Genomic DNA, 17,610 nt, shown 5'->3' with positions numbered 1-17,610 from the left:
AAAAATTGTTTTTTTTTTAATTTGTATGTACAATGGTATGTACAATGGATAAATACAAGTTATGTTTTAAAACCAGTGATGTAAAAGAGTATCTAATCACTACTTTTAAGACTATGCGTGTGGATAATGGAAAGAATTATTATCACGTGTTAAGAAAACAATAACACTCGAAGGTATCTCATAATCCCAAAATCGCCTAAAAAAAGAATCCTAAGTTTGTAAGCCTATCCTTTAGTCGCCTTTTACGAAATCCATGGGAAAGAGATGGAGTGGTCCTATTCTTTTTTGTATTGGTGCCGGGAACCACACGGCTTCGCTTCCTTGCTTCACTAAATTAATAATTATGTCACTGTAAACGTCACCGGTGACAAGGTGACAGATGACATTTACAATTAAGCAGAGGCAGGTTATAGCATCGCGTTGGAATTGGAAAACAAAAATTTCTTTCGAGAATATATTTTTATCCCAAACAATTACAAAATATTGGTATAATTTAGTTTCCCATACAATTTATTATGTGGAAATTGAAATAAACCCAGATTAATTGAAGATAGACGGACCTGGAATGAAATATAGTGATGTCTTGTGATCCTCTGTTAATTTATGGCATAAAATTTATTTTCAATGAATTACACTATGAGTGCTAGAGGATTGTCCAAGAGGGAATTGGAGGAGTTGCGAAAGAAGGAGGAAGAAGAGGCTGCGGCTCATGTAAGTAAATAGTTAGGGTTAGCATCTGTTGTCACAAGATATATGCATGCATGTAACTATGTACGTGCCACACGACTTCACGATAGCTGTCTTCATCCTCCTGCATTTTGTATCAGTGTTTGTGTGTTATAAAACCTTCCTGTGTTTATATCAGTGATATCATCAAAATTAGTCAATCGTCAATATATAAAATAAAAGTCTTTAAACTGAACTCTACCTTTAAGGATGTTTTGGCAAAAATCACTTTAAATGTCATGAAAACACCCATTTTTTAATTTTGTGTAGGAGAAAACTATTCCTTATTCCACTAACATAAACTACACCGGATTCAAAATTTTCTCATGTTCCTTTTAAAATTTTCTAACCTTAATTATAGTTACTGAAATACCCGGACTTTATTTGTCCCAAAGGTGGTTTTCATTAATAATTTTTTATCCCACAGGTATTCAAAGAATTCGTGGAAACATTTCAAGAGGTGCCGACCCCCACTTCCAAGGTCTGGGTGAAGGCTGGCACTTATGATGCAGGGGCCAGAAGTAAGTGCTCTTAATGGAAGAAAAACTAAACTTAAATATTTTTTCATAATTCATGTAGTGGTTGTAAGAGGGAGGGAAAGGAGTAATGTTAGATGCCTTTAGGTGGCTTGAAAAATCCAACAACAGTACATTGGAAAAAAGAGAAAGAGGCCACAAATGTTGGTAAAACTCTTGAAACGGGCCACCGCCGGAGAGGGGTGGGGAGGGGGGGAGGGGGTAACAACCCCCCTCCCGTGATCCCCCCTTGCCGGAAGCCTATAGTTTTTTTTTACGAATTTTTTAAGTTTTCATATAAAAAGTGTGCTAAAGGTCATTAACCGCCAGATGGGCAAGGGGGGGGGAAAGTAAGAAGGGATGAAAGGAGTGAAGGTGAGTTAAACCTAACCTAACCTATACTAGACTTTTTTACTCAGTTTGAACGCTCCGCTCGCTTAACCTACCAACCTAACCTATCCTAACCAAACCGAGTTTGATTTGTGACCAATTTGTTTTTTTCATTGCGACCCCCCCGTGCCAGGGGGGCTGCGCCCCCCTGCACCCCCTGCTGTCCGTTTACCGACAGCTACTTTCGAAGTCAGTAGATATGATGACAGTAGCACATAACCAAAACGGCGGATTGCGTTCTGTTCATAGTTAGTGTCTTTTTTGTTTTTACTTTTAAGCAAAGTTTTTGACTATATTTTTAGTGCTAAAATATATTAATTAATGTATTGTACATGTTTAATGGACAAACTAATTATGTAATACTAAATTAACACAGTTTACAATGACAAACCGTAAATATTGCGTTGTTTAGTGCAATTTTTAAGATTTACAAAAATTCATTTAAAAAAAAGGGGGGGGGGCTTCCGGCAAAAAAAAATACTTGGGGGGGGGGGGGTCATACAAACCCTCCCTAAAAGAGGCGTGATTTTATGTATGTATGTATAAATGAATTTACAGAGGAAGACACATCAGAGCGCGGCAAGCTTTACAAGCCAGTGTCTCGTTTGGATGAGAAGCGAGGAGTGGCTGAGGTAGATGTGGTGCGGAGTCTCGCGGCGCGTCCCGAGCCCCCTGGCAGACCGCGCGCTAAACAGAAGGGGCAGGACAAGAAGAAGAGTAACCTTGAGCTGTTCAAAGAAGAGCTAAGACAGTAAGTGTTTAGTTTAAAATTGGGAATGGCGTAAACTATAGGTATACAATCCAGTGTTTCCTCTGCACCAAAGTAACATGTGATCATAAAAATTGCAAGTGGAAGGGCAAGTTCTAAAAAAATAGCATACTGTGTTGATCCCAAGTAAAGATACTGATAATGGTTAAAAAAGAAGGATTGACAGTTGACTGATGGTTTTAAACCTTTTGCAGGATCCAAGAGGAGCGCTCAGAACGGCACAAGTACAAGAATGTACTGCGCGAGAGAGGCGTGGTGGGGGTGGAGCCCGTGGTCGACGTCATCCCCGATGTCGGCTCCTACGACACCGGCGATCCTAACACTACGAATTTGTATTTAGGCAACTTGAACCCAAAGGTAATTTAATCTGCTACTTTTGGCTATAAGTTCTGCGCGCGTTAAAGCTTCGTGTTAAATTCGTAAAGTGGCCAAAAAATAAGTTTTATTTTTGTTTAATAGATAACAGAACAACAGCTAATGGAAATATTCGGCCGTTACGGGCCCCTCGCCAGTATCAAGATCATGTGGCCGCGCTCAGACGAAGAAAAAGCGCGCGGTCGTAACTGCGGATTCGTGGCTTTCATGTCTAGAAAGGACGGCGAAAGGGCTCTGGCTCGTATAAATGGTAATTATACGTTGATTGGAGTAGGTTATAAGTGACTTTTAATCATATAAGTGGCGTGGCTTATTTAACAGTTTAAATGTCGCTAGTATCAAGATCATGTGGCCGCGCTCCGACGAAGAAAAGGCGCGTGGACGCAATTGTGGATTCATACCTTTCATGACTAGAAAGGACGATGAGGGAGCCCTGGGTTTTAATTAATAATTATTATATGTTGTTTGGATAAATCATATTGTAAGACCATTTATACCTGTGATCCACAATTAACAATATTTGTATATAAGATAATTATGACGCTCGTTAAAATCCATTATTGTTCTCAAAATTTAATGTAATAAAAAAAATCACGATCCAATATAAGTTCCCACCAAGAGTTGCGGAGGTCAGACGGTAGTCGCTACCTGTAAAAATCTGACTTACTCAACCTAGAATTATGGTCAAAAGGGTATTAATTCCTGTTACATCGTATGGTGACCGCACCATACGATGTAACAGGAATTAATACCAGAAGAAAGAAGAAAATAGATTGATCTGCCATTGTGGCCCTCAGGCAAGGAGATAATGAACTACGAGATGAAGCTGGGTTGGGGCAAGGCGGTGGTGATCCCCCCGGTCCCGATCTACATCCCGCCGTCGCTGCAGCAGCCGCACCAGCCCCCGCCGAGGTCGGGGCTGCCCTTCAACGCGCAGCCGCCCAAACATCTCGCGAACAAGGTACTACAGTCACGGTGACGCACGCTCGTAAGCACGCACACTCACAAATTCAAATTAAAATTTTTTATTCATTATTATAAGCGATAGTAGCTTCGCTTAATAATTGTCAAATATTTTGGTTTCACAACATTGGTTGACGTCAAATAAATTACTTAAAACTAACTTTACTGTAGAAGAAGCGGTAACAAACTGCACTGCAGCATTTTCTTCAACAATGTCAACTTCACAAATATCAAACTTAGAATAGAATTTGGATGTGGACACACAAAGAATACACACTCCACAGTGTGCATTATTTGATTGCGAGCCTATAGGGATAGTATGTCGATGAATTCAACATATTTTACTTGTTTCAGATACCGCGAGTTCGTCCCGGAGAATATTATCCGAGTGATCCGGAAGATAAAGAAGTCTATGAACAGGTAAACTATAAGATAAATAAGCTTTAATTAATGTTACAGTACTATGCTATATGTACGTGCCGTGTGGTTCCCGGCACCAATAAAAAAAGAAGACACTCGATCTCGTTCCCATAGATGTCGTAAAAGGCGACTTAGGAATAGGCTTATAAACTTGGGATTCTTCTTTTAGGCGATGTGCTAGCAACCTGTCACTATTTAAATCTAAAATCTATGATTAAGCCAAACAGCTGAATGTGGCCTATCAGTCTTTTTAAGACTGTGGGCTCTGGACCCCGCAAGGGATATAGCCGTGATTATATGTATGTATGTACAGTACTACCACTTTTATAAGTTGCATTGGTAATATTCAAAGACGCAGTTTAGCATAACCTATCGCTTAATCAAATCGAATTGTGGCGACATGTCTACGCCACAAGTCACAAAAATAAACATAGAATCACGCGACCCTATCATTTATAAACAGTGAAAAACCTAAATCGCGCAAGCAAAGATTTCACGTATTGGAGCATATATACAACCTCCGACACAACATCGTCGGAGCCGCGGTTCGCCAGGCAACACCTAGCCTGGCGGAAGATCTTTCCTTTGGTGGCGGTCGAGCTGAATCATCGCTTCCGCTACAGCTAAACGATGAGAGATGAGAGATGACGACGGTTGACTGGTAGATAATGCTTCTAGCATTAAGTCCGCCAATTGTGCTATACATTTGTATCTTGTGCAATGAAGTTTAAATAAATAAATAAATAAATAAACTCAATAAAATAACGACGTTATTACAAGCACATTAAACTTAATATCCAAAAACAAATGTCGGATGCTATCTCGCTCATAATCGCGGGTTCCAATGGCGCGCTCTGATAGGCCAAAAATTTTTTTGTTATACAAAATTTTGTCTTCTGCACAGTTATTTCAGTGTAACTTATATGCAAAAAAATATCACGTCTATATCCCTTGCCTTCTTGGGGTAGACAGAGTCAACATAGCATATGGAACATCGAAAAGTAATTTAATTCTAGAAATTGGGCGACGGCATTTGAAATGAATATTGCTTACCAAATGTGGAGAGTCAATGATTTAATCATTATTAATGATTTAATTCATATTTTGTTGCAGATATTATCACAATCAATAGTCAAAGTAGTAGTGCCTACAGAAAGGTGAGTGGGACCGACAGTAACATATGGGATGTGACAAAAAAGAAAACGAATCTGATGTATTTGTACCAGACAAATTATATTGCCGTGTGGTTCCCGGCACTGATATAAAAAAGAATAGGACCACTCCATCTCTTTCCGATGGATGTCGTTAAAGGCGACTAAGGGATAGGTTTATAAACTTGGTATTCTTCTTTTAGGTAATGGGCTAGCATCCTGCCACTATTTGAATCTCAAATCTATCATTAAGCCAAATAGCCAATCGTGGCCTACCAGTCTTTTCAAGACTGCCGGCTATGTCTACCCCGCAAGGGATATAGACGAGATAATATGTATGTACAAATTATATTACGCTCGTTTTGGAATTATTGTTATCTTCTATATTTACCACTATATAGTCCATTTCTTTAGGTAACAATATAAAAGTAAACAATCTTCATATGTTTTTCTATCAAAAGTATTTCATTATGACATCTGTTATATCATTTTGTTTTATCTTCATCCATGAGAAAACAAACCAAAATGACATAAAAACTGTCGCCTAAATAAATTCATTGTTAATAGTATATTATATATACCATATATTATATATATGTATGTCCTTCACAGAAACATCCTTATGCTCATCCACCGTATGGTAGAGTTCGTGATCCGCGAAGGTCCCATGTTCGAAGCCATAATCATGAACAAGGAGATGAACAACCCGTTCTTCCGGTTCCTGTTCGAGAACCAGTCGCCTGCGCACGTGTACTACAGGTGGAAGCTGTTCTCTTTGCTGCAAGGCGACTCGCCGAAGCAGTGGGCGCTGGATGACTTCCGCATGTTCAAAGGTTGGTCGCATACCCGACATCATCAGAGACCAGGGTTCACCGTATACTGGTTTTCCTATCTGTACAGAGCAACTGTTTGAATTTCTTGGACCAAAGGCCACGACCAAAGGTCAAGACCAAAGGAATTCTTAGGTAATAAACATAAAAATGTCTTAATAAATAAATAATAATAAATATATGTATATGGGACAAATTACACAGATTGAGTTAGATAGATAAAGACATGCCAATCAGAAAAAGTTCTTTTCTCATCATGCCCTGGCCGGGATTCGAACCCGGGACCTCCGGTGTCACAGACAAGCGTACTACCGCTGCGCCACAGAGGCCGTCAATAAACATTCTTAGCTCAAATAAGTATCTTAAGCAAAGGAGCGAAGAATGTGAATGGAGCGAAAGAAGTATGCAGGGATGGTGTGAAAGATGTCCCTGCCTACCCCTCTGGGAAAAGTCAGCCATGTAAATTCTTAGTATTACTTTTCTCAGGCGGTTCAGTATGGCGCCCGCCGGTAATGAACCTGTATACTGCGGGCATGCCTGAAGAACTGGTTGAAGAGGACGATGCCAAGGATAACATCCGTGGCACGCTGTCCAATAAGTAAGTGTTAAATTTATAATGCTTATTTTTTTCATCATTGAAATTTGATAAGTCATGTTAGTTACTATATATCTACTTACTAGAAGCCAAAAAGAAAACAATCTCTTTAAATTATTTGTTTTGTTTGAGAAGGCGAAAAAATTTCTTGCTTTAAATATGCGTCATTAAAAAGAGCTAGAGCGAGTTAAAGGTCATTTAACGTCTTTTTTTAAGTTCTATGTACTTCCGTTTATAAAATAAATATTATAGTATTTGCCTGTATATGTATGGATTGAGTTTGGTTGCGTGTTAATGTATCACTCGCAGTGACTTTTGTTCAATATTAAACAGTGTTCTGCCCCCCCAGTATGACACGCGCGACGCTATTCTTATCGCGCGAAAAAGTATCGCTTTTTATTATGACGCGACAAAAACGGCGTAGCGCGTACCATTCTATGAGGGCAGGACTGACATTCTCCACGTGAAACTCACATACCACGTATATTATTATATTGTTTGCTAAAAACGCAGTGACTTGCCGCTTTTTACTGAATTATCTAGTTCCTTCATTGTTTGCCGATTGACTGGAGGAGATCCCTTCATGGGATAAGTCCGCCATTGCAAGTGATTTGTTTCTTTAATAACTATGTACTTGTCACTGTGTAAATTTCTATTCAATAAACATATTACAAACAAACAAACAAACCACTTGGTTCCTATTATAACTATGTAGTATTTTCTTGTTACTGTGTAAATTGTAATAAAGAAACAAATAAACAAACAACTCGATATCAGCCAGCGCGACCGCCTGGAGGAGCTGATCCGCGGGCTGACGGCGTCGCGGCAGAGCGTGGGCGCGGCCATGGCGTGGTGCCTGGAGCACGCGGAGGCGGCGGGCGAGGTGGCGCGCTGCCTGGCGGAGTCCCTCACGGGCGAGCACACGGGGCCGCACAAGCGCATCGCGCGGCTCTACCTGCTGTCCGACATACTGCACAACGCCGGCGCCAAGCTCACCAATGCGAGTGCGTTCCGTGGCGCGTGAGTGTTTTGTACTATATGTATGTATGTAGTTATGTGTGTATTATCAATTGAACGCTCTTATTTTTATGTAATAAATAGAAAATAGTTGGGTTAATTTTTTTTTTACTTTTCACTAGAACGTCCCTGATTTTGCCGTGTGGCTCCCGGCACCAATACAAAAAAGAATAGGACCACTCCATCTCTTTCCCATACATACATACATACATATAATCACGTCTATATCCCTTGCGGGGTAGACAGAGCCAACAGTCTTGAAGACTAAATGGCCACATTCAGCTATTTGGCTTAATGATAAAATTGAGATTCAAATAGTGACAGCGTTGCTAGCCCATCGCCTAAAAGAAGAATCCCAAGTTTATAAACCTATACCTTAGTCGCCTTTTACGACATCCATCATGGGAAAGGGATGGAGTGGTCCTATTTTTTCTTGTAGGTGCCGAGACCCACACGGCACTTTTGTAATATATGTATGTAGTTATGTGCGTTGAATGATATTTCAGGTTATTAGAACTTTTATATTTTTTTACTGGTAACTTCTAGATTATTTATAAGAGTTACTACTATTAACTATATTGTTTACTGGTACTTCTTTTTTACTTATACGAGTTACTATTATCAATTGAACGCTAGTAGTAGTATGTAAGAAATATAACATGGTTGGGTTAATTTTGCTTTGACTTTTCACCAGAATGTTCCTGATTTTGTCAAAGTATATACGTCTATTAGCCTTCAATATTAATTAGAAATTAACATTTCTAGTCAGAGCAAACCGTTTCGTACAGATTAAAGCCTGTCGCCATTTTAAAACACCACTAACATTTTAGATTCCAACAATGCCAAAGCGATTGTCACATGCCCTGATGGCCCATGGAATTTATTATCTTACCTTCCGCCTGTTGACTTCTGAATGTTCCATTTTAAAGTAGCTCCAATGTATTCTCTCGTCTAAATTCTATTCTAAGTTCAATTGATATTGTGAAGTTGACGTTGTTGAAGAAAATGCTGCAGTGCAGTTTGTTACCGCTTCTTCTGCACTGACGCCTTGGAAGCGGCAGTAAACTTAGTTTTAAGTAATTTATTTGACGTCAACCAATGTTGTTAAACCGTACGTTTTGACAATTTATTAAGCGATATGAAGTATCCTAAAATACATACATACATAAAATCACGCCTCTTTCCCGGAGGGGTAGGCAGAGACTACCTCTTTCCACTTGCCACGATCTCTGCATGTTTCCTTCGCTTCATCCACATTCATAACTCTCTTCATGCAAGCTCGGCGGTTTCGTGTACTTTTGACCTGACCCTTTACCAGGACGTCCTATAATACATACATACATACATATAATCACGTCTATATCCCTTGCGGGGTAGACAGAGCCTACAGTCTTGTAAAGACTGATAGGCCACGTTCAGCTATTTGGCTTTAAGATAGGATTGAGATTCAAATAGTGACAGGTTGCTAGCCTATAATAATGAATAAAAATTTTGAATTTGAATTTGCATTATCATTGGAGGTTCCAACAACGGCTGGTGGAGATAATGCGCGCGTGCCACGCGGCGTGGGCGCGCCTGGAGTCGCGGCTGCAGCGCGAGGGCTTCCGCGCGCGCGTCACGCGCACGCTGCAGGCCTGGGCCGACTGGGCCGTGTACCCCACCGACTTCCTCGTGCGCGTCAACGACGTGTTCCTGGGGCTGGACAAGGTCGGTGGACTCATTGTATACATATGGTCACGTCTATATCTCCTTGTGGGGTAGAAAGAGCCAACAGTCTTGAAAATACTGATGGGTCACTTTCAGCTGTTTGGCTTAATGATAGACGAAGCACGCTGCAGGCCTGGGCCGACTGGGCCGTGTACCCCACCGACTTCCTCGTGCGCGTCAACGACGTGTTCCTGGGGCTGGACAAGGTCGGTGGACTCATTGTATACATATGGTCACGTCTATATCTCCTTGTGGGGTAGAAAGAGCCAACAGTCTTGAAAATACTGATGGGTCACTTTCAGCTGTTTGGCTTAATGATAGACGAAGCACGCTGCAGGCCTGGGCCGACTGGGCCGTGTACCCCACCGACTTCCTCGTGCGCGTCAACGACGTGTTCCTGGGGCTGGACAAGGTCGGTGGACTCATTGTATACATATGGTCACGTCTATATCTCCTTGTGGGGTAGAAAGAGCCAACAGTCTTGAAAATACTGATGGGTCACTTTCAGCTGTTTGGCTTAATGATAGACGAAGCACGCTGCAGGCCTGGGCCGACTGGGCCGTGTACCCCACCGACTTCCTCGTGCGCGTCAACGACGTGTTCCTGGGGCTGGACAAGGTCGGTGGACTCATTGTATACATATGGTCACGTCTATATCTCCTTGTGGGGTAGAAAGAGCCAACAGTCTTGAAAATACTGATGGGTCACTTTCAGCTGTTTGGCTTAATGATAGACGAAGCACGCTGCAGGCCTGGGCCGACTGGGCCGTGTACCCCACCGACTTCCTCGTGCGCGTCAACGACGTGTTCCTGGGGCTGGACAAGGTCGGTGGACTCATTGTATACATATGGTCACGTCTATATCTCCTTGTGGGGTAGAAAGAGCCAACAGTCTTGAAAATACTGATGGGTCACTTTCAGCTGTTTGGCTTAATGATAGACGAAGCACGCTGCAGGCCTGGGCCGACTGGGCCGTGTACCCCACCGACTTCCTCGTGCGCGTCAACGACGTGTTCCTGGGGCTGGACAAGGTCGGTGGACTCATTGTATACATATGGTCACGTCTATATCTCCTTGTGGGGTAGAAAGAGCCAACAGTCTTGAAAATACTGATGGGTCACTTTCAGCTGTTTGGCTTAATGATAGACGAAGCACGCTGCAGGCCTGGGCCGACTGGGCCGTGTACCCCACCGACTTCCTCGTGCGCGTCAACGACGTGTTCCTGGGGCTGGACAAGGTCGGTGGACTCATTGTATACATATGGTCACGTCTATATCTCCTTGTGGGGTAGAAAGAGCCAACAGTCTTGAAAATACTGATGGGTCACTTTCAGCTGTTTGGCTTAATGATAGACGAAGCACGCTGCAGGCCTGGGCCGACTGGGCCGTGTACCCCACCGACTTCCTCGTGCGCGTCAACGACGTGTTCCTGGGGCTGGACAAGGTCGGTGGACTCATTGTATACATATGGTCACGTCTATATCTCCTTGTGGGGTAGAAAGAGCCAACAGTCTTGAAAATACTGATGGGTCACTTTCAGCTGTTTGGCTTAATGATAGACGAAGCACGCTGCAGGCCTGGGCCGACTGGGCCGTGTACCCCACCGACTTCCTCGTGCGCGTCAACGACGTGTTCCTGGGGCTGGACAAGGTCGGAGGACTCATTGTATACATATGGTCACGTCTATATCTCCTTGTGGGGTAGAAAGAGCCAACAGTCTTGAAAATACTGATGGGTCACTTTCAGCTGTTTGGCTTAATGATAGACGAAGCACGCTGCAGGCCTGGGCCGACTGGGCCGTGTACCCCACCGACTTCCTCGTGCGCGTCAACGACGTGTTCCTGGGGCTGGACAAGGTCGGTGGACTCGTGCATACATACCGTCACGACTATATCCCTTGTGAGGTCTTGAAAAGACTGATCGGCCATGTTCAACTATTTGGCTTAATGATAGAATTGAGATCCAAATAGTGACAGGTTGCTAGCCCATCGCCTAAAAGAAGAATCCCAAATTTGTAAGCCTATCTCTTAGTCGCCTTTTACGATAATGACGAGAGATGTCGCCACAGTACATAGATTACTATTTGAAACAGGACAGAGTAAAACAGCAAAATGGGAGATATTTCTCTTGGATCTTTTTAAAAATAAGTCTATAATGTCTACCTTTGATCATTCAGAAGGTCGGGTGAGAATGTTATAAGCGTGCTATTTGACTTGATCCGTCTTTCCTCCTTGAATTTTCTACTGCTTAATTTATAGCCGGAAATTTATAAAGTGATACTTTTACAGCCAAATAGCTGAACGTGGCCTATCAGTCTTCAAGACTGTTGGCTCTGTCTAACCCGCAAGGGATGTAGACGTCATTATATGTATGTATGTATATACTTTAATATTTAGTAAAATTTTCAATGCGAACCGTGATAAAAAAAGAATCAGCTAAATCATTATGTTATCACTCGAAGCGAAGCGTTATAAGATTCGATAATTCCACGATTGACTCTCTACTGAAAAATAATCAGCGATATCATTATCTCTGGCCTACCTATAGATGGCCTCTGTGGCGTAGCGGTAGAACGCTTGTCTGTGACACCGGAGGTCCCGGGTTCGAATCCCGGCCAGGGCATGATGAGAAAACAACTTTTTTTGATTGGCCTGGGTCTTGGATGTTTATCTATATAAGTATTTATTATAAAACATAGTATCGTTGAGTTAGTATCTCGTAACAAAAGTCTCTAACTTACTTCGAGGCTAACTCAATCTGTGTAATTTGTCCCGTATATATCACTACATAGTATAAAACAAAGTCGCTAGTTTAGTCTGTTTGTCTGTATGCTTAAGTCTTTAAAATTACGCAACGCATTTTGATGCGGTTTTCTGTAACAGGTAGAGTGATTCAAGAGGAAGGTTTTTATGTATAATTTTTTCCGAATTTTGCACCCGTGCGAAGCCGGGGCGGGTCGCTAGTATATATATATATATATATTTAATCTCTCACAGGAGAGCAGCGCTCAGCCACCCGAGGAAGCGCTGCCGGAGGAGGAGGAGCTGGCGGGCGGGTCGCCGCGCTCGTCGTCGTCGGGCGAGTGGGGCGGCGGCGGCGGCGGCCCGCTGGACGGCGCGGCGCTGCGGCGGCTGGCGGCCGGCCGCGCGCCCGGCCCCGCCGCCGACCTCGCCGCCGACATCGACGGCGTGCCGGGTAACGCTTCGATGTTACATACATATTTATTTACTAATTTATGCCGTGTGGTTCCCGGCACCAATACAAAAAAGAATAGGACCACTCCATCTCTTTCCCATGGATGTCGTAAAAGGCGACTAAGGGATAGGCTTACAAACTTGGGATCCTTTTCTAGGCGATAGGCTAGCAACCTGTCACTATTTGAATCTCAATTCTATCATTAAGCCAAATAGCTGAACGTGGCCAATCAGTCTTTTCAAGACTGTTGGCTCTGTCTACCCCGCAAGGGATATAGACGTGACCATATGTATGTATGTATGTATGTATTTATGTACACAGAAAACATCGAGACTGATAAACACAAGAAATGGTCACGTCTATAGCCCTCGCCAACAGTCCTGAAAAAACTGAATGTCCACGTTCAGCTATTTGGCTTGATGATAGAATTGAGATTCATGTAGTGACAGGTTGATAGGCCATCGCCTAAAAAAGTATCCCAAGTTTGTAAGCCTGTCCTTTAGCAGCCTTTTACGACATCCATGGGAAAGAGATGGAGTGGTCGTATTCTTTTATGTATTGGTGCCGGGAACCAAACAGCACTCGATTTCGATATTAATTAGTTGAATTGAAATTTTATATGGCAGAGGGGAAATTACAGAGGTTTTCTCGTGTGTTTCTCATGGAATATTGTGGGAGGAAAATGTTATGACTCTCCTTGGTGTTTCTCTGGAAAGGGTAAAAGGAATGATAGATGGGGTAAAATTAGTTTATTTTTTATATATATGTAGTTGTGTAAAGGAGATACGTCATGCGATGAGATACGATGAGTACGGGTGAGGTTTTGCTTCGGTCGCCCCTAGTGACTAGACTAGTCTAAAAAAGTGACTTGTATATACACACCATATTTTCTGTAATAAACGTTTCTCAATTTTTTTTTTCACAACCGTTTCAAATACGTGATATCGCTTCCAATACATCTTTAAGAGTCAAAGAAAGAACATTACGAAACTAATGCAAATTTAATTAATAAAATATTGTTCACCACAGTGGACGAGGACATAGACGGCGTTCCGCTCGAGGCGGAGACGGACGTAGATAAGGAGCGCGCCGCGGGCGGCGGGGCCGGCGGGGGCGCGGGCGGCGGCGGCGGGGGCGGGGGCGCCTTCGTGCCGTCGCGCTGGGAGAGCGTGGAGCCGGCGCCCGCGGACGCGTGGCCGGCGCCCGGCTCGCCGCCCGCGGGCAGCCCGCCGCCGCCCGTCACCACGCCGCAGAACAACGACAGGTCAGTTGGCCGGCGGCTTTCAGGAGCGCCGGACGTGTGGGGGCTCTGCAAATCCTGCCACGGTCATGTATCAGTGACTCGTGAGCTATGTACATTAGTTTTAGTGTAGATTGATGCTTTTACGGCGAGGGAAAACATCGTGAGGTAAAATTAATCGAAAATTTTATCCCATAACCAAGAGCGTAGATAAGAAAACAATATATATAATACAACGCTATATTATTTATATGTTTATGTACATCAATGAAATGAAAATAAGAATAAAACTTAAAATAAAATAAAAACATGGCTGGTAGGCCGAACGCTGATCAGAGCTTAAGTAGTTGAGGCCAGTGCACTGATCAGTGCTTAGGCAGCTGAGAAGTTAACGTAGAAGCGTAAACATTTACTGTTTCAATATACAGTTATTTATTCAACACTAAGTTTACATTAATTCATGTTTTTAATGTAGACGAATGCACATTGCATTCGTCCATGATTTAGATTTAAGAGATCTATATTTGATTTGTATAGGTATTGACGTCCGATGAAAATGCTTCAGTGTAGTTTTTCCGCCGCTACTTCTACACATGCGCTTTTAAAGCGGTAGTGGTTATAATTAGATTTAAGTGATGTGACGTCAATAAGTGATACCTACTTCTACTCTATTCTGTTCTAACAGTGAAGAACAGCAGTTGAAACGGGAGACGCTCCGCGAGATTGAAGTGCGAGTGTTGAAATACGCGGACGAAATGGAGGCGGGACTGCGACAGCGGCGGCCCGCCCTCACGCAGCAGCAGCAGATACAGCACTACAGGAGGAAGCTCATCAAGAAGGTAATGTGACGACTTTATACCTTACGGGGTAGACGGAAGTTCACAGTCCCGAAGGACATGTCAGCAGTTGAATGGAATTGAGATGCAAATAATGACAGGTTGTAAGCCCATTGTCTAAAAGAATCCCAAGTTTATTAGCCATTCCCTTGACTGACTTTTACAAACTGTACGGGAAGCGAAGCAGCTAATGAAAATCCGAAGGTAAAGATAATTAAGACTTATAATACAAACTAGAATTGTCTAGAACACTAGATTTAAAATACGCGGTTAAATAGGAGGCAAGGCTTTGACAGAGAAGGCCCTCACGCAGCAGATACAGCACAGCAGGACGAAGCTCATCAACGTACGCAAGGTTATCAGCTCATCAAGAAGGTAATCACATCAGTAAATAGTATAAAGCATAGTTGCTGCCTGCGTATGCTAAGATTTTTAAAGCTTCACATGTGGTACATGCCGATGTGTTGGCACAGATTGGTTTGCATGTCCAGAAAGGTACGTATGGCGACGTGCTCTGTGCTGCGGCGGCGCACGCGCACGCTGATCTGCGGGAAGCACCTTGGACGCGGGACGCTCAACCTTATAGCAAATGAAATAGATTTGTTTTGTCACGTCACGTCTATATCCCTTACGGGGTAGACAGAGCCAATAGTCCCGAAAAGACTGAATGGCCACGTTCAGGTGCTCGATCAAATGATGGAATTGAGATCCAAATAGTGATAGGTTGCTAGCCCATCGCCTAAAAAAGGATCGCAATTTTATAAGCCTATCCCTTAGTCGCCTTTTACGACATCCATGGGAAAGAAATGGAGTGGTCCTATTCTTTTTTGTATAGGTGCCGGGAACCACACGGCACTGAATTGACACGGTTAGGATTATCAATAATATGTTACAGAATGTAAATCTTGCTGCATTATCGCATTAAGTCTTACCTGTCACGATAGCTATGAGATGGAAATGAATAAATGTATTTGCAGGCGCTCCGCGAGGCGGCGGCGGGCAGCGCGGAGCCCGAGCCGCGGCGCCGCTCGCCCGACGACGACGCCTTCTCCACGTTAGTACACACATTATCTTCACTCACACACATACATGCTTACAGACACGTCTATATACCTTAAGGGGTAGCCATAGCCATCAGTCTTAAAAACTCTGATAGGCAACGTTCAGCTGTATGGTTTTATGATGGAATTGAGATTAAAATAGTGACAGGTTGCTGGGCCATCGCTTAAAACAAGAATACCAAGTTTTTTAGTCTAATCCTTAGTTGCCTTTTACGATTTCCATGGGAATAATTTAGAGTGGTCCTAATCCAAAGTGCCTGGAACCATACGGCACAGTTCGTGTGCACATTATCTTCGCTCACATCTGTAATTATAATTCATATTATAATTTGACGGCCTCAGTGGCGCAGCGTTAGTGCGCTTGTCTGTAACACCGGAGGTCCCGGGTTCGAATCCAGGCCAGGGCATGATGTGAAAGAAAGTTTTTCTATTTGATATAATTTAATATCCTATAATAAATCTCGTTGTAGGTTTCCGTTTACAACTTCATGTGATTGTCATAATCACGACATACCTAATGGAACAATTGTTTATGATTTTAGATCATCGAAAAAATCCAAGAAATCCCGAGAGGCTTCATTGTCACCACCACCTACCAAACGGCGTTATACGTAAGTTGACACATTTTTTTTATTGTGATATAATATTACCAAGCAGGCCAGTAAAGGCTTTCTATAATTTATATATTATATATATATATATTAATATTATAGTCATGTATTTAGATTAATTTATTATGAAATTTTAACATAGCTCCTGATTTAGAATAAAGCTATCAAACGCTTTGTAAACGGCTCAACTGTAGTTGAAAGATGCTTTTATTAAGTTATGTATGGCAGTTCTAAACTCTTGCAGACACATATTCAAGAGACTTCTAAGTCTAATCTAGACCACTCATTGGACGAGTTTCGACACCAAACGCCTCAGAAATCATCTGACAGCACTTTGGACATTTCGCAAGGACAGATTGCCAAAATGCAGGAAAAAAATAAAATAAGATCTACAAATTATCGATTTTTTGTGTAATTACAGCTTTACCCCTCAACTGTCCGATGAGGTGATGGGTAACATAAATAAAAGCGTAGTAATCACGTTTCAATAACTTTCAGAGAGCGGAAATCTCGATCACGGTCACGATCGCGCGAGCGGGACAGGGAAAGAGAACGCGAGCGGGAAAGAGAAAGGGAGAAGGAGAGGGAAAGAGAACGCGAAAGAGAAAGAGAGAGGGAACGCGAGCGGGAAAGAGAAAGGGAGAGTCGCAGGCGCCGCTCGCCCGCCACGCCCCCTCACCACCACCGCAAACACAAACACAACAAATATAAGTACTGATTGATGATGTAAATAAATGGTTTTATAAGAGGATTGATTGTTTTATTATGAAACGTATATTATTTAAAAATTTATAAAGGACATACACTGATTAAGTAAGTTGGAAACTTGTGTTACGAGATAGTAACTCAACGATAATATCATATAATAAATGTTTATATAGATTAGCATCAGAGACACAGGCCTATAAAAAAGGGTCATTCCCGTTGGTCCCACCAGTGGGACGAGCCTTATAATTTAATTTTTATTTCCGTTCGTCCCACCAAGAATGATGGTAGGACGAACGGGAATAACATTTAAATATTTTATTAAATTCCCGTTCGTCCCACCAAAGCTTGGTGGGACGAACGGGATTAACCCATAATTCTGGGATGGGTAGTAAGAAATTCTGTGCCATGTTCAATCAGATTATTTGGGTAGGTACCTAGTTAATCAAATATGTTTTAGGTTGCCAACATAAAATCACAACACGAGTATTTAGTAATGTGACGTA

General features: G+C 42.5%; 1 protein-coding gene across 1 annotated transcript; it reads left to right on the top strand.

The window, feature by feature from the left end:
• Positions 1 to 409: 409 nt before the first annotated feature.
• LOC106129772 (U2 snRNP-associated SURP motif-containing protein) lies at positions 410 to 17,150 on the top strand. The gene is made up of 18 exons (XM_060947546.1): positions 410 to 711; positions 1,154 to 1,247; positions 2,190 to 2,382; positions 2,595 to 2,757; positions 2,860 to 3,025; positions 3,573 to 3,736; positions 4,093 to 4,158; positions 5,272 to 5,315; positions 5,922 to 6,142; positions 6,626 to 6,737; positions 7,512 to 7,754; positions 9,272 to 9,458; positions 12,477 to 12,651; positions 13,681 to 13,915; positions 14,577 to 14,730; positions 15,705 to 15,781; positions 16,331 to 16,399; positions 16,898 to 17,150. The coding sequence occupies exons 1-18, from the start codon at positions 625 to 627 to the stop codon at positions 17,115 to 17,117; spliced, it is 2,670 nt and encodes an 889-aa protein (XP_060803529.1). The 5' UTR covers positions 410 to 624; the 3' UTR covers positions 17,118 to 17,150.
• The last annotated feature ends 460 nt before the right edge of the window (positions 17,151 to 17,610 follow it).

Source organism: Amyelois transitella, chromosome 3, assembly GCF_032362555.1.
Source record: "Amyelois transitella isolate CPQ chromosome 3, ilAmyTran1.1, whole genome shotgun sequence".
NCBI lineage: Eukaryota > Metazoa > Arthropoda > Insecta > Lepidoptera > Pyralidae > Amyelois > Amyelois transitella.
Note: the sequence above shows the minus strand (reverse complement) of the source record. Positions and strands in the feature narration are given on the sequence as shown.

Coding starts and splice junctions, on each gene's coding strand:
- LOC106129772 (XM_060947546.1), top strand. CDS start 625: ATGAATTACACTATGAGTGCTAGAGGATTGTCCAAGAGGGAATTGGAG. Junction 6,143..6,625: donor TGACTTCCGCATGTTCAAAG/GTTGGTCGCATA, acceptor TACTTTTCTCAG/GCGGTTCAGTATGGCGCCCG. Junction 13,916..14,576: donor ACGCCGCAGAACAACGACAG/GTCAGTTGGCCG, acceptor CTGTTCTAACAG/TGAAGAACAGCAGTTGAAAC.